General features: G+C 54.1%; 2 protein-coding genes and 1 long non-coding RNA gene across 3 annotated transcripts; 1 reads left to right on the top strand and 2 right to left on the bottom strand.

Moving 5' to 3' along the window:
* Positions 1–76: 76 nt before the first annotated feature.
* SLC37A4 (solute carrier family 37 member 4) lies at positions 77–8,524 on the bottom strand. Its single transcript, XM_064471073.1, has 8 exons — positions 8,232–8,524; positions 7,868–8,100; positions 6,299–6,542; positions 4,842–5,000; positions 4,368–4,453; positions 3,292–3,405; positions 1,771–1,909; positions 77–1,523 (listed from the first exon to the last, which is right to left on the bottom strand). The coding sequence occupies exons 1-8, from the start codon at positions 8,377–8,379 to the stop codon at positions 1,357–1,359; spliced, it is 1,290 nt and encodes a 429-aa protein (XP_064327143.1). The 5' UTR covers positions 8,380–8,524; the 3' UTR covers positions 77–1,356.
* On the top strand, positions 6,541–9,593 carry LOC135316719 (uncharacterized). The gene is made up of 2 exons (XR_010375980.1): positions 6,541–6,665; positions 6,794–9,593. It is a non-coding gene; the product is annotated as an uncharacterized LOC135316719 (long non-coding RNA).
* Positions 8,666–23,810, bottom strand: HYOU1 (hypoxia up-regulated 1). The gene is made up of 24 exons (XM_064471067.1): positions 23,650–23,810; positions 23,364–23,457; positions 22,055–22,133; positions 21,625–21,779; positions 21,443–21,519; positions 20,337–20,518; positions 19,811–19,926; positions 18,873–19,056; positions 18,300–18,434; positions 17,332–17,414; positions 17,100–17,232; positions 16,581–16,768; positions 16,165–16,303; positions 15,992–16,052; positions 15,134–15,216; positions 14,322–14,516; positions 13,959–14,158; positions 13,711–13,798; positions 12,963–13,085; positions 12,511–12,644; positions 11,922–12,006; positions 11,183–11,435; positions 10,226–10,309; positions 8,666–9,682 (listed from the first exon to the last, which is right to left on the bottom strand). Exons 1-24 carry the CDS (start codon positions 23,711–23,713, stop codon positions 9,621–9,623), a joined length of 2,997 nt encoding a protein of 998 aa, XP_064327137.1. The 5' UTR covers positions 23,714–23,810; the 3' UTR covers positions 8,666–9,620.
* Positions 23,811–23,903: the final 93 nt, after the last annotated feature.

Raw genomic sequence — 23,903 nt, 5'->3', positions numbered from 1 at the left:
GCCCCTCAGGAGGGGAAGCGGGTTTGGGGGGGTTCACTTGCACTGCTCTCCGTAAGACAACCAGAGCGAGCCCGTGTGACACTGCTCCGTTTTTATTGCACAGATAGTAGAAGATCACATAATTAAGTACAAAATGTAATTCACACCCATTGTTTTAATTAAGGCTGGCTACCTACTCTTGCAACCAAACTGTTCAGCAAAGTACCTGCGTGTGGGTTCTTCACGAGTTGAACTTGCCTCTCCCAGGACCCTAAAGGAGTAAATCCTTTCGGGCAAAAACAAGGACATTCAGCAAAATCCCGGTTAAAACCCTGAGCCCGCTCATTGTGAAGAGGGCCGGGCGTGACGGCTCGAGGCTGCCGGCCGTCAGTGGTGGCTCTGCTAAGGCCGGCTCTCAGGCAGCCCAAGCCCCTGCCCGCGGCTGTGAGAGGCGCAGCTCTTGACTTAAAACATCCTAGACTATGCACCTTGTACTGAAAAATACAAGCCAATGCTGGAACGAACGGGTTTCACCAAACCCAGCTGGGGGAGCTGTGGGCCAGAGTTAGCCGCTCTCGCAATACCCGCTGCCTGGTCGCGTTTCCTGGCCGATTTGCTACACGCTGACCTGGCAGCAGCTGCCTCCCTTGCAAATCATTAACCCCATGCACAGAGATGGCACCGGGCAGGATCTGCTCGGCAGAAGGAGCTTCTCTAAACGCTCGCCCCTGAAGTGCCAAGAATGTCTTGGAAACGTGCCTGTTCCCAAGTGCTGCGGCGAGCCCTGCCGCAGCGCCGCGGCGGCGTTCCGCTTGTCCAGAGCGAAATGCCCCCCTCGCTTCTAACAGCGAACCCTGGGAAATGCTAAAGCCAGGCTGCTCTCACATCGGCCGCGAGGCCGAGCTGTAACGCCCATCCCTCGCCATGCCCGGGCCGAGAGCGCGCAGGGAGCCTGCACCCAAGTAAGCTGAGAGCGCTGGGCTGACAGCAGCCGGAGGGGACGTGCCCCTGAACGACGAGGCTGAACCGACAGCTACTGGTGGCGATGAACAGTAAGGACAAAACTAAACGTGACGGCGCCTGGAGCCGGTCACTTCAGAGCACTTCCAGTGGAGAAGCACAGGCTTCTCCACTTCATCGGCAGTGCTGGGAGGAGGTACGGTAAAATCACTGCGATTGTAAACTAGCTGAATTATCACATCTTGAGGGAAAAAGCGATGGGTAGCAGGAACTTTGTGCCCTTGGGCACGTGACAGTGGACAAGAAATTGAGACACTTTTTATCTAGGTTGCAGCAATAGGTAAACTCGCTCCTAAACAAAAAACAGGCATCATTCACATCGGCGTGGGAGCATCCTTTTCACCAAGCAGCTTATCCTCAGTCAGCCTTCCTGGGAATCCGGCCCATCTTGGTGCGGATGTTCCGCAGCAAGAAGAAAGCCACTGTGCTAGCGGTGCAGGTGATTTCGGCTACCCAGAAGGCTGTGGCCCAGCTGTAGTGCTTGGCAATGGTACTGAAGGGCAGCCCAGCCAGAAACCCCCCAACTGTAAGGAGAAACAAACAGAAAACCAGTAATGCATGAGCATCTCAGTGTTATCTGGGGCCTGGTTTGAACTCAAAGCACAAGCAAAAGCCTGTCAGGTACAGCAGGAAGCATCCCTGAGGCTTCCAGCTCTGCCACCTCTGTTTCTAAGGGGACTCCCCGTGACCTGGCACCCCGGGGTAAGACCACGCGCCATCAAGAACGCCCAGGGGTTTTGTTTGGTTTCTGGGGAAGCGGGCATTACTCACCGTTGGCCATGAGGGCCACGATGGCGTGGGAGGTGCCGCAGAGGTTGGCAGGGGCGCTTTCGTTGGCTATAACCCCGAACAGGGCGATCGGCCCATACGAGGAGAACCCAAACACAGCTCCCAGAGTCAGGATCCACAGCTGTCGAAACAAGTTAAGATCAGAAACAGGATCTGTGCATCTTACCGCTGTCAATCAGCGGCTGCTGACAACTCTCAGATCTGAGGCACGGTACGAGGGGGCTTTGACATTTTTGGGCTGACGCTAGCTCCCTGGCCTGCAGACAGACGAGCTCAAGGCTGCGAGGGAGCCCGGTGCACACGGCCCAGCTGCACCTCCACCACCCCGCCTTGTTACCCAGCGCCAGCTCTCCTCTCTCCTACAGCATCACCACGCACACGCGGTGCACGCCGTTCTGCGAGAAGGAACCGGAGCGCCGAAGAGAGATGGGCGACGAGCCCGCAAAATCACAGGAGGGAGCTGTGAATCGAGTCGCTTTTACAAGCGATCCTGCAGGCACCTCCTAAAGGCTTTTCTCATTTTAGATGCAAGCAACCGATCAGCGCGTCTTTATTTGCGAGTAGCCGCTCTCTGATAACCTCTACGTTGCTAAACAAACACAGAAAGAAAACCAAAAAGCCCCAACAGTCTAAACTTCAGCATTAGCTCGAGCTCTGAGAAAACCACCCGGCTCAGAATTTATCAGTCACGTGTGAAAGGACAACAAAGGGTAGGTAACGTGACCGACCATCTCAAGATTAAAGCACGCTTTTTGAACTATAAACACCAATTCAAGATGCCCAGAGGGAAGCAAGCGCCGTCTTATTTTCCAGATGGGAAACAGAAACAGAGTTCGGAAAACGCTTGCCAAGGTTAAGCAGGAAGGGACCTGCAGGAACAGAATCGCTCCTCCTGACCTCGCTCGCAGGACGCTTTAACTGGCTACGTTTTACCTGATGAACAAACGTCCTCGGAACCCTCTGTGTAAGAACTTTAAAATGTTATATTCAGCCTTTGAAAGTCAGTTAGTGCGATCAAACGATTACAAGAAAAGGTTTCTTTTACAAAACTTACAGTAATCTTCTCAATGCCCTGCTTCTAAGTTCTGGAGCACTAACCAACCTCCCACGGTAGGAAAAAGGCAGATCAGCGAAAGCAGAAACAGGCAGAGGGAGAAAAAAAGGCAGGCAGAAACCTCATGTTCTTTTAGGCCTGTAAGATCAGCTAGAGGTTGGAAGGCTACAGTCCAGAAGTGCTTTTCCTGAAGAAGAAAAAAGGGAAAGGAGAAAAGAGGTTTCATTTATTTAGCAGTCATTAGGGCAGGTGCAACTCACGTCTACACTGCAGCCGGCAGCGCAGGCTGCCCGAGCCAGCTGAGGCAGCAGAAGCAGTCCAGGCCAGACCAAGCTAATGCAAACTCACGGTTCTCGGTGAAGACGACAGGCACGCTCCCTATCGCCAAACCCCTCACCGCTAAAGGGCTATCCCTACGAGTTACGGTCAGCTGCTCCTGCACGGATTACCTTGGGAGAATCGCCCGTGACCGTGACACGGAAGAGAAACATGGACACGCACATCCCGGCCATCATGGAGAGCAGCAGCGTGTGCCGAGGATTCCCGTAGCTTGACAGACCCACCTGCAACACAGGGTGGGAAACTGAGGGTCAGAAACTGGAAGGACTCCTTCCATTTTGTGCTCGTGGCAGCCAACGCCATCCACGCAGCCCCATCAGAAACAGGCGTGGCGCAACGAAAGCACACCTTTGAGTGAGACTTCTTGGTTTGGTTTAAGGACTGCCCGCAGCCAAGCTGTGCTAAACAAGAAGCCCTTAGCGATGAACGATAATTCTGTCGTCAGCTGCGCCCTACTCCCGCCCTGAATTTGGCTTCCAGACCCACCGCTGGACTGTAATGGGGGGCCGGGAGAGGTTTTCAGGCAGAGGACAACTGTCAACAACCAGATCTCTTTCCGCATGGAAATCAGGAGAGCACAGTAAAGCCAACAAATGAAACAGACCAAACGCCTTCCCTAACGTCGGCGTACGTATTTCCCAACGTCTTCAGGGGTGTTCAGCAGTTGTCCTCGCGCAGGCGGCAGAACTGGGTACGGGCCTGTTTCTCAGTCGTAGCACGCAGTGGCAGCACCGCCCCGACTGAGCACCTTAGTTAGGCCGTTGAGATGGGTCGCGTCCCTCCCAACCCGCCTCCGCACGAAGGGAAGGAGACGCGTTAATTGACAATGGTCTGGTTTTGAAAAGTCCCATTTCGAAGCAGGATAGTTTAGACACAGAACTGCAGCCAAAAGAAGAGCTTGGGAAGGCAGAAGGTGGAAGCGTGGTACTGAGAATGGCCGTTCCCACGCGCGAGGCAGCAGCTCCCTACCGCTGCATTCTGGGTATCCCGCATCTCCAGAGCGACACAAACAAGGGGAGCGTTCTGCTCCACTACCGGTGCAGGAATTAAAAAGGGGGGAAAATTTTTTTTAAAATCATCTTTAAGCACTCATGAAGGAAACAAAAAACAAACGTAAAAATTCCAAAGCAGCTCAAACTGACGCTGTGTCAACCGCCCAGCACACCTGAGGGTCCGGCTTACTTACTCTTGCTACCGCTCTGTCAGAAAGGTATCCGGCAGCGATGCTTCCCACCAAGCCCCCGATCTCCAAGGCGCTCATGTAGGAACTGCCTAGAATGCAGGCGAAGCAAAGAACAGGCCGTCAGGTTCGGTCACAACAGCAAAGCTGCTGGATGCTTTAGACCGAGCTCAACTGCTGTCAGCTCACCATGAGCTCAGAGCAGCTCTGCTGGCCAAGACTCTCCAGCTCATCCTTGCACGGGAATGCCCGTCTGCCAGTCCCAGGAGTGCCCTGGCACCAGGCAGCACTGGGCGCATGCAGTAACTTCATCGGCGAGTTATTCCAATAACTACGGGTACCTAAACGGACAGGCAGGAAGTAAGCGAACAGGTCTCCCCGATGGAGGTGCCTGCATCCTTTCGCTGTACCCAGTCGAGCTCTCTGCCACGCCTCCCGCATTGCAGCCACAAAACTTCAACATGCAGCTCCACATCTTACCCACGAGCACGGACTGTCCCCTCTCCTGGATCAGGAAGAGCTGTCCCCAGTCGGTACAGCATGTTTTCACTCCAAACACAACCAGGTAGCCCGTTGAGAGCACCCAGAGGTACGGTGAGAGCAGCAGCTCCGTCAAAGTGCTGTTGTCACTGGAGGAACCTGTAAGGAAGATCAGGAGGAACGTTACTGCTGCTTGAGCACAGCAGCTGAACCACACTGCCTCGGTGGCCCCACAGGCATATCTGCAAGCAGGATTCATGCATAAGGACACCCTTACAGAGGGAGATGCTCATAGCTACTGGTAGCAAATGGCTTTACCCCTCCCCTGCTCTGGGTTTGCTGCGATTTCACAATCTTTTCTGCCAATTCATTCCACCTTCATTAAAGATTTCAAAAGAATTATCAAAACACTACTCCCAGTAATTACTGCGGTTGCCAATGAACCCTTCACAAAGGTTGTCAGAAAAACGATCTGCTTCCCTGGATTTTGCACTAAATGCTTTTAAGCTCTGCCTGTGAAGGCCACTGCACAGACCCAAACAAAGACGCTGACTTTCAGGTGCTGCCTTTATTTTTGCGTCGGTCGTCCAAGAACGCCTGCAAAGCTACCCTCCCCACAGAACGCTGTGGGGAAACGACGTTGGTTTTGTACACAAAGAGGTCAAGCCTAGCAGCACGGGCATCGTGGGACAGTGTGGAAGGTAGGCCGCATTTCCGCTGGCCTTTAAAACGGCAAACCTCTGTTGCAATTCCCCTCTACCCGTTGCGCTTTCAGAGGAGCGCCACGCTCAGCGGTCTGAACAAACATTTACTAACTAGATGTCCTAGGTTAGGGCAGAAAACACTGAGCAGAGTCCACTGCAACCCAGAGGTCAAGAGAGCCCATGGCGGGGTGAGGGGAGAGCTGCCTGTCCTCTGGAAACATGGAGGAGAGGAAGGTCAGGCTTAAGGAAGCATTCCCCGCTGTTGCGTTTTGCCTCTCTCCCCGGTACCCGCCAGGAGACTCGGCTCACAGTCTAAAGCAAATAAAGCCCCAAGAAAACGAAGGCACTGTTAGCAGGAAGACATTACACAGAGAGGGAGGTGAAACAGCCAGCCACCAGCATCTCAGCGCTGCGCACGCAGCCGCTGGCAGGCCAAGGAACAGAACTAATTGGCCGTAAGGCTCTTCCTCCGCTCTGCCGCACTTGGCTGCCACAGCCTCAGAAGCCCGTACGCCAGCCCCTTTGCACAAGATTACATCGGGGCTTGGTTCGTACGATTCGTAACTTCGAGGCAGCAGCTCGACAGTTACGGGAATAAAGCTGCTGAAAGCGACCCCTTAGTTGTATCCCGCCGAGCAGCGACTGCGGGAAGGTCTCGGTACACCGAGAGCGACGCGTTTGCGCCGGAACACAGACAGAAGGCACCGCACCTTCTCCCGCGGCTGCCCGCTTACGGCGAAGTCTCGTGCTCACCTTTCTTCCCTTTCTTGGCTCCTTGTTCAATGTTGGGTAGCCCAACATCCGATGGCTCGTTTTTAATCAGGACAAGGCAAACAAAAGAGACAACCACGCAGGTGAAGCCAGAGAAGGACAAAGTCATGCGCCAATCGTAGTTCAGAGACACGAGAGCAGCGACAATGGGGCCTAAGCCTCCAGCCAAGTTCATGCTTGTAGACAGGATTGCCCACCAAGTCCCAAACTGGGAAGGCTCAAACCACTGTGCAACAACAAGAAAAATGGCATGAGGTCTGGGAAAGAGAGCGACGCGGCACCTGAAAACCCTCAAGCAAGGCCCACGCTGCGGGTTCGGGGCAATTCAGACCCAGATCTACAAAAGCAGGTAAGGGGAGCGCCTACTCTTCACTCCCTTAGTCATGCAGGGAACTCCAAACGTTATGCAAGCGTCAGCCACAGGAGCTCGACAGGTGCTCGTACCGCGAGCCAGCACGGAGTTATTTCCATTTACAGATGGTGAAACCGAGACGTGGGCCGGGAGAGGCAAATTTAAGCGCGCGCGGTTCTGCGTACTCCCTTGCTAGGAACGGCGTTGCCCTGGAAAGGTCTGCTGGCACAGGACCGGGAACGGATATGCAGAGAGTCACAGGGTAACTTTAGGACTCGCTGCTCTGTTAAGGATCAGGCACGATCGGTTCTGCGTTGCAACGCGTGCTCAGAGCCAGAACCGCCTGGGTGGTGGCTGTCGGCAGGAAAACGCCTGAGCGCTATGTTCACAAAAGCCTTCAGAAAACACTAAATGTATTGTTTCCATTATTTGGGACCTCCCTTTCTGCGCACACAACCATCCGAGACGGTCCTTTTGGTGCCAGCTAGATGAGGCTAGACGCCTCACACAAGGGCAACGCAGCTGGCCATCTCCCCTCGTCCCACAAGTACGTGCGCTCCTGGATTTTCCATCTTTAAAGAGAGGTAAGCACACAGCTGACCTCCCTTCCTTCGGCCCCAAGGCAGAAATCAATCTGTGCCATTCAGGTTGTCACCAAACCCAAATACACGCAGCCTAGAGGCTCGGCTCGCGCTGTTCCTCCATACGTTACCCGGTTTTCTACCTAAACGGCCTGCAATTTGCAACTGCTGAGTTCCCTGAGCGCGCAGATGGACTTCTCCTCATCGCTCCTTGCCCAGCAGCAAACTGCCGCAAGGGCAAAAGGATGAGCAGACCTCCGCCTGCGCGCCTAAAATACTGGATTCCGACAAATAAGGCGTCTTACACGAAGAAGGTCTGCTCCCGGGCGGTGGTACGTATCACACTAAGCTAGAATCGAGGCACGTAAATGCACGGGCTAACAAACTTTCTGACCCTTTGCCAGAACAAGCAGGACCTTGCGCACAGAAGCTTGCTCCGCAGGCAAAAGAAAGCGCAGCTAGCAGCTTCGACCTCCTTGGCTCGGAGGAGGCAGGAATAGGTGCGAGTGAGTCCCTCGGGATTCGGGGCAAGCGCTCCCTGCGCGGACCTGCTGCCGGGAGAGCTCAGAGCAAGAGCCGCGCAGAGTTTCCCCCTCACCTCTTCCAGCAAGCACTTACTTTTCGGAGGATCTTCCCGCAGGGTGGCCAGCCCAGCCCCTGGGCCAGGCCGTTGAGGAACCAGAGCCCCGCGAAGGCCGTGACGGCGGAGCTCCAGGAGAACACCACGTTGACCAGGCCCACCATCAGCAGCCCGGAGGAGAAGAGCCAGCGGGCGCTCGCCCGGTCGGAGAGGACGCCGCTGACGAACTTGCTGACGGCGTAGGCCGCGGCCTGGCTGCTCGTGATGAGCCCTGCGGCGGGGCAGAGCCCGAGGGGCGCCTCAGCCGGGCGGCACGGCGGCCGGCCCGCCCGCCCCAGCCAGCGCCGGGCGGGCAGGGCGGCGGCGGCGGGGCCCGGGGGCGGCCGGGGGAGCGGCACTCACCCAGATCGTCCTTCCCCAGCGGCACCTCGGCCATGACAGCGGGCATGACGAACGAGAAGGTTTTGCGGTTGAAGTAGTAGAGCGTGTATCCAACGAACATGGCCGTGAAGATCACGGCCCGGTACCGCCCGTACCCGCCGGCCGCCATCCCGACGCGCTCCTCCGCGGCCGGGCGGGGACGGGAGAGGCGGCCCGGCCCCGCGGGCGGCGACCCCAGGGACGACGGGAGCGGAGGGACCGGCGGGCGCCCCGGGACGCGGCCGCGGCCCCGCGCCTCACCGCCCCGCCCGGAAGGCCCGCCCCGCCGCGCCTATTGGCCGCCAGGAGCCGCGCCCCGCCCCGATGCGCCCCGCCCCGCGGTCCCCGCCGCCCCCGCCGCCCGGCGGCTGCGTTCCGCCTCCCCGCTCACCCCGGCGCAAACCTGAAAGAGCCCCTCGGGAAGTGTCGCTTTTATTTTTGGTTGAAGAGGCCAAAAAAATAAATGGAGCACGACATCAGATGCACATTCACAGGCGGCCGCGGGAGCCGAGGGGAGACGCCGCTGGCGCAGGGCGGGGGGGGGGCTCCCGCGGCGCCGGAGGGCGGCGGCCCCGGCGGGAGCGCCGGGGGCCGGCGGGTGGCTCCGGGTAACCCTGCCAGCGTCGCTGCTGCCTCCCGCCGCGGCCCCTCGGCCCTCGGCTGTTGCTCCGAGCGCAAGGCGCGCCAACGCCTTGCTTGGGGCGCTCTGGGCACGGAGCGCCGCCGTCTCCCAGCTTATTTTATAGTACACGATGGGCAGAAGCGTTTTGTCAAGTCTCCATTCGCGGTTTCCAGAGAGGGATGGGCTTAACAGCCGCCTACAGAAAACAGACACTCTTATCCTGAAACCTGCAGCATCCGCCGCCCCTGTTCTGCTCCACCATCGCCTGAATCCGAGCAGGAATACACCTCCCGTTCCCTGAAATCACGCAACTCCTTTAAGCCAGAGCCTCGTATGCCGAGACACCACCATCTCAACTTATACCCTTCTGCATTAATCCCGTCTATCTGCACCAGAGGAGGCGTGGCACAGAGTTCATGGCCCAAGTCACTTCCCAAAGCTCAAGATGTTTCTTTACTGCTTTCTCTCAACAGAAGAGTCACTTTGGTGACCTCTGTACTGAAACTGAGACAACTGACGGTGGGCACGCTGCCACCTTTAAAGACATAAGAAAACCAAAAAAACAATTCACTAAGTTAGTAGCGGCAAAATCCCCAGAACGAAAAAAATAAAATTTACATCTCTATCCCATGGTGTTGTCAGGCTGGTTGTTGGGTTCCATTTGCATCATGACTAACCAGGTCCATTATAAAAACAAGAAAGTAACCATGAAATAAATAGACGTTGACACTAGTGGGATTTCAGGGGTGTTATAACTCATCGTTTTTCCTGCTTTCTCCTCCAGCTTCTGTCTTCTCCTCTTTTTTGGACCCTGCGTAATGAAGTAAACTCAGTTACACACTGTAACGGTTTTCGCAGCACCCAAAGCAGCGCGGAAAGCCCCCGACGTTCATTAAGCATTCCACCAAACTCTCGGTCCGTGGCGCAAAAGCCAGGGGAGTGCCTGGAGGAGCGATACTCGGCGCCAAAGGGCCGCGGCATTTACTGCCCTGCACCTGCTGGACCTGCTGTCCTCACGAGAGGACCGGCAGAACAACACAGACCCGCGCATCAGCTCTTTAACAGAGACAGGCTTACAGCTACGGGACTGCTAGCAACCGCAGTGGCCCAGGCAGAAAGCAGCTGCCGAGGCAGGCGGCAGCGGTACACCGTCACGTCACGCTGAACAATGAAAGCACAGGAACAGGGAGGAACCAAAATTTGTGTCTTCCTCTTTGCGGAATTAACAACCGCTTCATCATCGGGGGTTCTACCGTCTGACTACCTCCTACAGCTAAAGAGATGGAAGGAAGCAGACAGACAGCTTGCACTTGTAGCTGCCATGTTCCAGACTGTTAGTCAAACATTTACCCACCAGAGTCTGATCCAGGCTCATCATCTATTGCTACTTTCTCAGCTGTAGGAGGTTCCTTGGCTGGACCGATGTCCTCAGGTTTGTCTATGTTTAAAGCAGAAACAAACAGCGTAAAAGTTAAGGGAAAATACACAAGAGATAAGGTGCAGAGAGGTGAGGTGACTAGCGGCGAGGTTTACAAACAAGCCAGCTGTGGAGCCTCAGCAGGACTGTTCACGCTCACAGCACACCTCTGTAACACGCAGAGGAGCGTCACAGAGCTGCTCCTTGTTTCTCACTGCCTCTGTCTGCCAGCCTTTATGGCCCTAGAAACCCTGGAGAGTCGCTGGTTGCACAGGCAAGTCACCTTTGGAGCTGTGGCTATAAGCAGGACCTCTTACTCAGGGCCAGAGGAACCGGCAGGGAACTCCCCTGACGAACAGCAGTCTAGATTTGAGAGGACCAGGGCACTCGGGACCTGAGGATCTTACAAAGTTCAGAAAACTGCAAGCCTTACTGTCGCAAGGGTGTTTGGTTTTGGGTTTTTTTTTTTCTTTCCCTGGGGTCTGTCTAAGCCACAAACCTTTCTCATCTACAGCTCATTCTGTTCCTTGATGTAGGACGTGACCTCGAATACTTGCTCTGGACACCAAGAATGGAATTGATGACTTATCTTTCTTATAAGCCAGCCAGCCAACCAGACAGCTTCTGACTAACCATCCCAGGAAGTTTATAGATAATTTCTGTTCCTTCACAGGAAAAAACACCCACAAACAAATGGTGGGGGGAAAAGGACACTGCCATACCTAGATTTTCCCAGCTGTCTTGAAAAACTAAGAGGAGGATCATTTGTTCCTACAGTTAACAATTGTCTTCACTGATTTAGCTCCTTTTCACTCCAAGCAGAGAGATCCGAGCGTGTTACACAGGGTAATTATACGCCAGAAGTTATATACACGCTCGCCGCCCGCTCCGTACCTTCTTGTTTCCCCTCCGTGGGAGGGATAGTGTTCTCGGTCTCAGAGTTTGCTGTAGCATTCTTGCCTGAATCGGTTTTTGTGGTGTTCTTCTCCTTTTTGGGTTTGGGTTTGGCAAACTTGGCCTTATTCAGAAGATACTGCACTTCCCTGTCCAGGGCTGCTATCTTGAGCTCTATATCTTTGGACAGCAGGATGGGTTTCTCAGTAGGAGAGAGCTTGTTCTGTTCAGCCAGCGTCTCGTTTTTCCAAATCTGCGGGGTGGGAGGGAAGAGGTGCTTTTTGGATGCTTTTTGATTCCAGGAACCACTGTATGTCACAGTATCTCAAAGTCACCACCCTGGGCCTTCTAACTTAATCAGGACAATGCTGCTCCCTGTTACTTTTCCACCAGCTTCTTAGTTACCCGGACACAGGACAAAAGGAAGAAACAGAACTGTCAAAACCCTGCGTCTGCTTTTAAAAACCGCAGCCAGGTTACTGGGCCACCCCACCGCTCCGGGAGACAACTGCCCGCATGCAACACGAGAACCGCTATCCCCCCCAAAGCAGTCTGGGGTCAAGCTGGGCATTGGAAAACCACTGGAACACAGAAGAGGTTTGCTGGTGGCAGGGAAACAAGACACACGCACTCCTTCCCATGCCCGTGAGTGAAAGTACACGACGTGTTACTTCGGACGGGAAACGCAACCCGAACTGCCACCCCCACCCTCCCCCCGGGTCATTCGATCCTCTCTTACCGTTGTTTCATTGATGGCTTTTTCCAGCGTACTCAGTTCCACTTCTGTGAATATCTGGTCAGACTCTGGAATCATTCGGGCTCCCCTTAAAGATAAGAAGAAAGTTTATTTCTGTCAAACCAAACAGAGCGTACCTTGCCAACGCGGCCTTTACAGCTCCAGCAATCGTAACAACAACTAGCCAGCCAATTAGGATGTTTCACATTGGCGTCTCTTGCATCTGCAGGAAGCAGAGCCCTAAACCCGTCTCTGGATGCTAAGAACGGAATAGAGAGCCAGCAAATGCAGCTATCAGGAGATCAGAAAAACAGGGAAGGCAGAAAAAGCTGAGACCATAGGACTAAGAGGGGAAGATCTGCTTGCAAATGGCGTGTACAGTGTCGGACGCTTCCCGTCCCCCCGCTTCAAACCGAGCTTGCACGCTTGGGTTAACGAGCTCCGCGGAACTGAGCGCTACCAAGCAGGGTTTTGGTCGTCTTTTCGCAAGAAGCACTAGCGATTTTCAGACTACATTCAATCGAGTCACGTTCCACTGGCATCTCTTATGTTACCAGCTGCGTGACTCTCCTTCCCGACAGCTTGCTCTTACTTGAGGAAAATGGTTGAGTGGTTGAGCAGACTTTCCAGGGCAGCCAGGCGTTCCGGCCACTTTCTCCTTTCCTCAACACGGAAGAAGAGGTTCCTACAAAGCTTTTTCAGCTCCGAGAGCTTGTCTTTCAGCTCCTGCAAATGGGGGAGAGGGGGAAGGAGACATTAATTAGTTTGCCCACTATCTAACACTGAAAACCTCAGAAGTTAAAACTGCAGGTTTTGTCATTCTCTCTATCAAATATACTGCTTCAGTAGGGTAAAGAGCGCCACATGACTAAGGTTTAATGTGGAATCAACAGGTTACCGCTGAAGCTGTAACGCACTGAGGAAGCAAGAAACTTGCAAGAACCAGATTACGAAGGATCAAGACGGATCAATACTCTGTCAGCCCGTGTGGTCATTTCCACGTCGGCGGCAGCAGACTGGTTTCCTGACTACAGGCTGCAGTACCTTAGTTGTGGCTGCATAGCCCTCCTCCTCCATCCAGCTGGAAGCCTCACTAAGCTTTCTGGAAATTTCTTCTCTCTGCTCCTCCGTTGAGACAAACTGATACTCCTCTTGGTAAAGCTTGTCCTGAAAAGAACAAAGCAAGCACTCCTGTCAAATGCCACTGAGCGTGGAAGCATAAAACCACCGAGTCACCCGCTTGCAGCTGGGCTGGACTGTGAACTCCAGGGGTGCTGCCTGCACTGGCCAGGAGATTCTCACTCGACCTTCCCAAACCCGAGCTCCTGCTCCCAGCGTTACCAGGAGCGTGACGGTAATACGCCAGGTGTATAGACACACACGCACACCAGGTGTATGACGGTAAAGCTGCAACAACCCTAATTTCGCACGCAGTTAATGTTAGCTGCCTCTTCTGCACAACAGCACTTGAGAAGTTGGAGCTTCCTTACAGCCCGAGAGCGATTGTTCCAAAAGGCACAGGGAAGCGCGCGTAAGGCACACCGGAAACCCAAAGTTTAATGTATTAGAAACGCTGAAAGAAAGGGTTCATTTTGTGTGAAGGAAACCTCCCAAGCCACACGGGATGGGAAGCCTAATGGTAGCCCGAGAAGTGACCGAGAGACGAAAGCTGGGCTCTTCAAACCGGCTTCCCCCGGCTCAGACAACTCCCCTGCATTCAGACCAGCCAAGCCACGTAAGAGACTTCTACCTGCTCTCCAGGAATTCTCATTTCTTTATACCCCTCTCTTACCTGCGTCTCAAAGATGAACGACTCCAAGCTGTTGGCCGATTTTTCTCTTTCCTGTTTCTCTAGATCTCTGACCGTCAAGTCTTGGAGCCTAACGTGCAAACAAAAGGGAAATCAAAGGTAGGAAGCGCCTTTAGATGAGCGCCACATCATATGGCTCAGCTTCTGAGGACAGCAGCGCTACGTGAGCTGTCACCGTTCCAAAGCAGTTCACTTCGAGCTCTAACCTAGCAGAGCCATCTCAAACATACTTTTTCATCGAGCTCTTCAGGTCATCCTCTAGCAGGTCAGGCACGTCGTTCACATCCAGTTCCATGGTGATCTCATGGACAAGCTTCTGCTTCTTGGGTGCTTTGATCTTCTTCTCCTCCTCCGTTTTGGCGACTGTGCTGTCACTGGAACTTTTGGACGGTTCTTCCTCTTTTGCCGTTTCGCTATTTTCTTTGGGATCCTGTAACAGATAGAGTACATTCTCAGGGAAAGGAACAGATCTACAGATTTTGCAGCTTTTTTCCAAGGCAGGGCACTAACAAGGAAAGAGGAAATTCCACTGACGAAATTCCACTTCTCAGACACCAAAAATCACAGTCCCATTTATTCAATCCGGTGCTCACCTGAGACTCTACTTTCTCGCCTTCTTCCTTTTTCTGGGACTCTGCTTTCGGAGGGGCAGTTTCTGCCTGACCCGGAGACTGCTGTTTCTCTTCTCTTTCTCCCTGTTCTTCACCGGCCTCTTCTGCACTGCTTTTCTGGTCTTGTTTCTCCCCCTGCTCTTCTTTACCTGGTTCTGCTAGGCTCTCTTCTTCTTCCTGGTCATCACCGGCCGGTAGAGGGGAAACCAAAACAGTGCTTTTAATGTAGAAACTCCATGCAAATATTTCACAGAACAGATAATTCTCTACGAAAAAGGATACGGACGAAAAACAGCACTCGCAGTGACTGCAGCCGCTAGCAAGGCACTGTGCTGAGCTAGAATATGAATTAAGAGTCACTTCAGTGCAGGACACGACTCCGTGACAAGGAGCTTTCGTCTCACTAGAAGGAAACCTAATCGCTACTGCCAGCATAGCAGCAGCTGTGCCTATACAGCCCGGGAGAAAGGAAGGAGCTTGCTGGACACCTGCACAGACAACACACAGGCAGAAGCCTATCCACCGGGCACCAGGACAACTTAGAAAAGAGAGACTTCCCCAGAAACAAGCCCTGTAACGTGAGCCCACCACTGCTGGACTCACTAGCAAAAGATCACCAGTTTACTTAAATGCACACCACATGAAACTCGAGCAATGCAGCACTTTCTGAAAATGTTTGAAATCCTGACATGCTGCCAGACACCTTCCACTGTGCTCACGTGAATCGCTGCCTCTTTAGCAGCCACAGCAAGACCCAGGGGCTCCCTCCTGCTAGCATTTACCCCGGGGCTCACCTGAACCGAGTCTGTCAGGTTCTCTCCAGTCTCTGGCGCAGGGCCACCACCCCCAAACAGGCTTGAGATGGTGTTTCCAAGCTCTGTTGACAGGAGACAAAAAGTACAGACTATGGTGTATCCAAAGGAGGAAGAAAGTAATCTTCAGCTCTCAGTTCTTCCCCTCGCAACCACAACGATCACCAACGATCCCCTCCCCTGGCAGCGTAGGTTAACTACACGCACTCCAGAAACTCATCCTTCCCTGACCTCACATGGTGTTTCTGCGTGCACGGACAAGCAGGGCCTCTACCTTTGCTGGAGCGTGTCCTGAAATTTGTAACTTCAACTAAAAAGCTTCAAGGTTTTTATGCAGCCGTTGCTGCATTAGCCATCCCCGCATCAGCCCCCCAACCTCCAAACACGCCGATTTCCAACTCCTCTCTACAGGGAAGCCTGTGCTCTAAAACCTGAGTAATGCAAAGCCCAGAGCAGGGCGTCACACCCCAGACAACGGGAAGGGAGACCGCTGCGGGGCTATGGATGCAGGACTTCCCTTCGGGACGGGCCTCCTGAAATTAGCAGCTGTGGCTGAACAAAGAGGAAACAAGTCCTAGTTTTCAAGTTGCGATGCATGCCATGGTCACCTTAGGAGCGTATGACATTTCAGAGCTGCTGGCAGCACCCAGCAGCCGCTTGCAGAGGGCTTTTAGGTATTTTGGAGCCGTATACACCACCAGAGGCTACGGCTAACCGTTCATTTTCCACGTGCCAAAACCACTGTGCCTGCTCCGCTCAAAGCAATGGCATGCTTTAGTTATCCCGGCTACTGCAGGTGAAACACAGCAGTCTGGATGAATATCAAAGTTTGGCATTTACTTGTCAGCGTTGACTCCTCCTCCGGCTTGTCTTCCACCAAGGTCTCAAACACAGATTCCACCTTGGAGAGGGGAGCAGAGAATTAGTTTTGAGCAGGGACCATCGATACTGGAGAGAGGGACAGAACCGGAACACACACAGGCCGAGAAGCATCACAGCAGGGCGGCACTTACCCGGTCGAGACTCAGTACTCCACTCTCGTCCATGTTGAAGTGAGCTTTGATGCCTTTGGAGTCATAATCCGAGTACTTCTTGAAACTGTCCCCCACTCCCTTCAGCCTCACAGTAGTGAGATTGAGAGAACCAAAAATCCTGACGACGCAGAGACAAAAGCGGAGACAAAGCTTAAGATAACAATGCTGCACAACGGCTAACCACTTCTCACGGTCTCATCTGCAGCGAAGCACAACCGCACGAAGCAAGGAACCAGCACGGTTCGGTTTGCCAAAGCGCATACAACTCCGGGAACAGATCTGCCAATACGTGCTGCTGGTGGCCAGTCAGATTCATAGGCCTGCCGATAACATCCTCCAGCTCGGCACAGCGCCCTGCCCTGGAGCCGCCTGCTCAGACGCTAGCCTCAACTCACCGCATGTCTTCCTGGTTCAGGAAAGACAGATCTCCATAGTTGACATAGAACTCAAAGTCATCTGTGTAGCGGTTGAAAGTGATAACCTTGCGCTGCGGATAGGGAGCCATGCGCTGGAACAAAATCCGCTTGTTATGCTTTAGACTCTTGGATTTATCATCCTCCTCAACTTCACGAGTAAACTCCACCTGCATCACAAACAGAAAACGTGACTGAGGAACCGCAAGCTTCCTCTACGGCACCTTACATCAGAAGTTTCCGCAGCCTCCGGCTGCTCCGCCTCGGGCAAAAGTTGGCGGACAGGCAAGTATTTTGCAACAGATGTTTCTATATGCCTGGATTCTCGGATACAGCACTTCTTCAGTGGGTCCGAATTTCTTCTGCTTTCTTTATTAGATTGGCAGAAAGATGTCCGTAACTTCCTTACTCAAAGGAATCCGACAGGTCACGTGAAACGTTTCTCCCAGCACAGCCCCATTTACCCATACCTTGCACAAGAGAAAGCAAGCCAAGGGTTACCTGGATAGGAAACACAGCGGCATCCCGAACAATGAAAGGCTTCACCTTAAAGGCTTTGCTCAGAGCAGCTGCCTGGTAGACTGCGCCCATAGCAGCAGCCTCATCGGCATTGATGTTCTTGCCCAGCTCTTCTCTAGGAAGTGAAAAGCAACAGCCGTCAGCTTTGCAGCCGCTGCCACAAACAGCGACTTGTCAAGAGGAGACAGACTAGAAGGGGGCCTCACATACTCACTTGCCCACAGCTTTCAGCAAAACCTCCTGCACTTTGGGGACCCGTGTGGCACCGCCAACTAGAATCACCTGGTCAATTCCATCCTAGGGATTGGAAACAGTCACCTTGTCTTGAGAAAGCAATTTTGGAAAGCTAAGTTCAGGGCTTCCTTACGCTCCTTCCCCCATCACCGCGCACTGACGCGGCGCTCCGAGAACGCCCACGCTACGTCCTGCCGTCCCAGAGCACGCCAGTGCCTGACCGATCTCGGGCAGGCTGACGCAAGCCACGCCGACAAACAGGGACAGCCTGACCGCTGCTTCAAGTCACCCGAAACGTGGGACTCGATTCAAAATTAGACAGGCTACACTTTAATGCCAGAGGAGCCCATGACTCAGACAGCAAGCTGGACCAGAACAGACGGAAACGTGGACTCTGAGGGGTGACTCAGTGTCTTGCTTCGAATACCGGAGCCAAAAGATGCTCAAGAGCGTCCTGGCACCCTGGAAAGGGAGCGTTTAACAATGCAGTAAGTCTCTCCAAAGGACTGCATCGTGTTTGGTCCAACTGTAGTCCGCAACAGGGCTTCTAAAGGGAGTGCTCAGAGGAGAAGCCTGAACAGCAACAATTCTGTTTCCAGGCACTCTGGGATGAAACTTCAGAAAAGAGACCAGAACCAGCATCCGAAACAGAAAAAGGAAAAAGCAGTGTTTCAGACCTCCAGCCCAAGAGTAAAGCCTTTTAACAGAAAGAAACGCCTCCTCCAAGTCCTCTGTTTCTGGAGAACAGTGCAGGGAGCCATGACAGGCTCCTGCTTGACACTGCGGCAAGTTACCTCGCTGCAGCAGCAACACCACTACTCTGCTACACTAGCAGGCACCTGCACCTCTCAGCAGCGCTGATATCGCAGCCACCGATGCTTCGACCGTGACACAACAGCAGCTCCGTACACAGAAACTTCAGCCTTCTTAATCCACTTCTAAACCTACCAGGTTCATGTCCGCGCTGCTCAGAGCCTGCTGCACAGGTCCTGGGACTCGCTGGAACAAGTCAGAGCACAAATCCTCAAATTCTTGCCTTGAGACCTTGGCCTTGAAGTCGATGTCATCCAGTAGCCCCTCAATCTGTCCAGAAGAAAACACAGCCAGAATGAAATTATTCATGGAGCATCCTCACAGCAAAATCTTTCCCTGACTTGCCCAGCGTGCAAAGAGTTCCAGCTTTCTTAACACACCTAGGACCCGACCGCACTCACCCGAGCCCTGCCATTGCTAAGGTGACGAGAGGATGGAACGTGGCTGTAACAGCCTCTCTCCGTGAAACCTTATTTATCAAACTTCACACGACTACCTCGCATCCAATCCGCTCATTTAATCATCAGTGGTACTAAGTGGGCACAAGTTGAGAGGAACCACCGGTGCCACCGCCGCGCCTAGAACACCAGGAGCGATGCTCTTCAGCACACTGGCGCTGCAAAGGGACCACGATCCTCCGTACCTGTCCTTAGCCCACCCCGCCCTCAGTCCTGAAAAAGCTGGGAACTCTGCGACAGAAGGTCAGACCTGGGCCATGTGGTCAGCGTTCGCGCTCAGGACTGTTTTCAGGCGGTTGGCCTCCTTCAGGAGTTTGGCCATGGCCCGGGGATTCTTGCGGACATCTTTTGAAGGGTGCTGAGCGTTAAAGAGTTTTGCCAAATAGTCCCGGAGACGAAGCTCCATCTCTAAACCTCCAAGAATACGGTCAAACCTGAGCAGAAGAAGGAAGAGACGTAACAACTCAAACCGAGTGGAAATACAAACTTCATGTATTATTTCAAACGTGCGAGTGGTCAAAAGTAGCTGCTGTACTATCAGCTGTGACCGACTGTGGAAGAAAAAGGGTTGTTCCAAAAATAACACATTATAATGAAACAAAGAAAAGAAAGATTCACCACAATGGCCTTTGAGCAGGAAACATCATTACATTTAGGGTAGAGGCCTTATTGCCAAGCACCCCAAACAGCCGAGGAGCCAAAGGGTAACTGTCTCAGGTCCCAGGTACTTTCCTGGAAACACCAGGATAAATGCTTTGGAGTTAAAATTGCTGGGCTGGCGATTCACAGCACCCCCCTCCTTGCCTGGCAAACACACTGCATTTTAATTCCTCTCTAGAAGGATATTCTGCTTTTTCAAACTGACGCACTCTACTTCTGCAAGATTATAGGAAACAGAATTACACTAAAACAGCTTGTGGCTATAAAAAAATAGGCAAGCCTGAAGCAAACTAAGCATACTGGCTCGCCTCCTGGGTTCCTGGAAGTTCCCAGTTACCTTCTGCGCAAGACAGTGACACCAGAATTATTACCAACTGGAGCCTTCTCGCTCCGAACGTTTCCCACTCTGCCATCCAAATTACCGCACCGAAGCCTGACTGCAAAATTCCACATTCAGAAGAGACGGCGAAACAAACCATTTCTTCCCCAAGACCTGCGCGCTTTGTGCAACTCGGGCTGAATTCTTACCCAACGCCCTGGATCTGCAGCTGAGGTTGGGTTCCCGAGTCCTTAGTTTTCACTGTCTGATACGTAACGATAGTACAAACGGTGCTTCCTGCTCCCATGTCGTAAAACATGATGTTCTGCAAAAGAGAAGCTGGGATGGTGAAGCAGAAACACCCGGATACCCCCCATGAATAAGGAAAGAACCCGCTGCCGTCCAAGCTTGACACAGGCCGAGTCGGCCTTCCAATACCTCAGAAAGTCGCTGGCATTATTCCCCCCGCACTGATGGGCAAGGAACAAACACAGGTTTACAGAATGGGAACTCCCATCCACCTGCCCTCACTCTGGAAGCTTTCCAGCTTCACCACATAGTCACGCAGGGTTTCATCTCTTCCTCTTGCTGATGTCCTCATGAAAACAGAGGAGACTGGCTGACTAGCAGAGCCTGCTTCCTCACAGTTAAGTCCTTCTGATTTGATCTGCAGCGCTTCCTCCCCCACGGGCAGGCACTTGCACGGGACTCTCCGCATCACCCCCCTGCGCCTACCTGTGCGGTGGCATTGATGTCTTTCCTCCTAAAAACTCCATAGTTCAGGGCTACAGCAGTGTTGTCATTGATGAGCTGCAGCACCTTCAAGTCAGCCATGCGAGCGGCGTGCAGAACCGCTCTCCTCTCCGCCTGGTTGAAGTAGGCAGGAACAGTGATCACCGCGTCCTTGATGGGCTGCTCTGAAAGAGTTGCAGGAACCGTGTTTTTCCATCGGTGTAGCCACGTGCAAAGGCACGTTATAACGTTGTGACGGCAGCCAAGCCAGAGAATGCAATCCTGAAGCAGCACGAGCAGCCAGGATCATTAGGGATGAATCTACCCCTGTCCTGTTGAAACCAAGCAAGCTTTACAGGTTCTCGCAAAGCCACTTGTCTGCTGACCTCTCTTTCACATGTTAGGATACTCTCAAATGCTCTGGGATGCCTTAGATTTCAACAAATATTCTCTTCATGGAGACTTACTTCATTACTGGATTATGTTCGCTCTCCTGAGTAAAAAGCCTTTGGACTGGCTTTAGTATTACTAACCAAACAACACGCAGCCTCCTGGCAACGAAGCAAGTCAAACACGACAACAGAATTCACCCCATTTTCATTACTGCCGTATTTCACTAGCAACACAGCATGGAAAACGCACGACAGCCCCTTATCCGTTAACAAGTTTCACAACAGAGGGCAGTCTTTGCTCTTTAACTGTAGTTCAGCTCCGGCAGCGAGTCTCCATCCAGACCAGAAGCAGACTTCAACAGAGCTGCTTCACCCTCCCCTGCAGTTACCTACCAAGGCGCCTCCGCTCTAGTCACGCAGGCGAGTGAGCAAACACTTCACTCTTTCTCCAGAGATTGCCGTCAGGCTTATCCACTGCAAGAGTGGGTGTAGGATCTGGGGTGCCTGCCCCCAGGAACAGGGTTAAGACCCCAAACTCACATCGTATAAGAAACAAATGATGACTCGATAGCTGCTAAGTCTTGCTACAGCCTATGGCCGAAGAGACCCAACATCCTGTTTCTAAAAACCTGCCCGTTTTCAAACACCTTCAGTCTCTACTCGAAACCTGTAACACGCACACACAGGTAGTGTAAGAAATGGCTAAATCCTTCCAACCTGCAAATTCCTCGGCCAGGCCACGGGAATAGTTCAGGACCATCCCCAGCATCTCCTCTGGAGAATACTGTGTCGTCCTACAAGAAACAGGTGGGAAAGAAAATCAGAGCAACCACGGAGGTCGGCTGTAGAGCCTGGTAGCCACAGCCCCACCCACAAGAAGCACAGAAGCAGCCACTTACTGGGATAGCTTGAAGATAACAGTCTGCCTTTTCTCATCCTTCACCAGTTCGTGCTCTGGGAATCGGGACTGGTACAGCGCCACGTGGGGATTATCGACACGCTTACCCAGCAGATCCTGGAAGTATCTGAATGCCACCTTGGGGTTCCTTATGGACTGCAGAAAGAAAAAGCACATCACCCAGCTGCGTTTCTTCGGCTCTGCTGTGGTCAGACAAACCTCTCCCGAGCTACGTGGTGAACAGCTCGTTACAGGAGTCAGGAGCACAAGAACGGTGCGCAAAGAGCCAGTAACGCGCCAAGGAGACGTGAAGTACAGGACAAGAAAGAAAACTTCCTAGCTCAGACGTTTATTACGAAGGACCCAGCAGCGGGAACACACATCTGCACACAGGGACTGCGGCTGGTGTGAGGAGTAACAGGAACTCTTACCATTCCTAGTGCGCTATCACCAAAGAGGCGCTCGTTCTCCTTCAAAGAAACGGCCACGGGCGTTTTCCTTCGTGACTCCCTGTGCAGACAGAGAAATGAACCAGTCAAAACAGGTGAACGTTCAATACAGAGCCCCTAGCGACGGAGGGCGCCGTTTCCATTTCAGAAAGGCTCAGGGAAGGCACTCGGATACCGCCTCTGGCGAGGAAGGCCAGCCTCCTCCGTTCACCTGAAGGGCTGCAGTAGCAGCACCTGCCTTTGGAGTTTTCATACCTCCTGATGTTCCTCACGACACGGGCAAATAACCCGCTTCACCGAACCGTGGACAGGATCACAGTCAAAGCTGTGGTGGGGGCAGACTGTTATTCTTCCCCTGAGAGAACTTGAGTGACTCGCTTCTGTTCCGATTCATGCATTAGCACACCAAGGTGAGTATTTCACAGCAGCTACGGAGGGGGTTAAAGTTGCCCACGGAGCTCAGTGCACCCTACCCGCTTCCAAACACCTCATAACACGTTACCAATTCTCTGACGTAAGGCTACAACAAAACGACTTGCCACGAAGAAGCAAGGCTCACAAGCAGCTTTCTGGAACGTGCCACTTCGTACTCAGGCAAGGCTTGTTCTATTTTTGCTTTCCTCCACCGGCAAGCAAGGCGAGACGGTCCCCTCACTCTAACCCCTACCAAGCCTCAGGAAGCTGGGCGACAAATCTGATTGTTATCTCTCAGCCTAGACTCCCAGCAAACGAGGCCGCTCCCGACCGCACGCCCTCTCCCAGCAGCAGATTTTCCACCGGGTGTCTCGGGGAGGGGTTGCAGCAACGGCAACTGAGCGAAAGGCGAACTTTATTCGCTTCGCAACCGAGCGCAGGTCCCGAACAGCTGCAGCAAAACAAGCCTTGCTCCGGGTTCCCTCACGGGGAGGTGAGCGCCGGGCTTCCCAGCCGGCGAGGCAGCAACCGGGCGCTGCGCCCTTTCGCGCTGGAACGGCGAAGCGTCCCTAACCGCGCCGGTCGCTTGCTTAAACGGCCCCCGAGGCGCAACGAAGCGCCCCTGAGGTAAGGCCAGACCGGCACGGCTGCCGGGCGGCGCTCGCCGGCCGCCGGGGCGGGAAGCACGCCGGAAAGCCCCGACGCGGAGGACGGGCGCGCTCCGCTCACGGAGGGGGAGCGGCAGCCGCCGAGCCCTCGCCACCCTACGCCTCACGGCGGCGGCGGGCACGTTGCAAGGCCCGGCAACCCTGCCGGGAGGCCCCGCGCTGCGCCTCCGGTACCGGCGCCGGGACGGGCCCGGGGCGCCGCCGCTCACTTGTTCAGGACGATCTCCATGGGCACCCCGGGCTTCACGATGGCCACCTTCATCGACTCGCTGCCCACGTCCACCGACATCACCGCCACGGGCTCTGCAGCACGCCAGGGGAGAAAAAAAACCTCCGGTGAGGGCCTGCACCGGCGGGAGGGCGCACCTCCTGCCGGTACCGAGCGGCCCAGGGCCGGGAGACAGTCGGGCGCGGGGGCGGCCGGCCCGCCACCAGCCCGGCCCAGGCGGGAGAGGCCCCGGGAGCCCCGCCGCCGCCGCCCCGCGCCGCACGTACCGGTGCCGGGCAGGCAGCAGGAGAGGAGCAGGCAGGCCAGCGCCCAGCAGGGCACTCGCGCCATCCTCCCGGCCGGTCCGGTCCCGCTCCGGTCCCGTCCGCTCCCGCGGCGGTGGCCCCGGCGTCTCGCGCAACCCCCGGCCCGGACGCGGCGCCAGCTCATTGGCGCGAGCCGACAGCGCCGGGCCCCCGCCCGCCAATCCCGGCGGCCCGAGCGTCCCCATTGGGCCACGTCGGGGGGGGCAAACCGGAAG

This window comes from Phalacrocorax carbo, chromosome 21 (assembly GCF_963921805.1).
Source record: "Phalacrocorax carbo chromosome 21, bPhaCar2.1, whole genome shotgun sequence".
NCBI lineage: Eukaryota > Metazoa > Chordata > Aves > Suliformes > Phalacrocoracidae > Phalacrocorax > Phalacrocorax carbo.
Note: the sequence above shows the minus strand (reverse complement) of the source record. Positions and strands in the feature narration are given on the sequence as shown.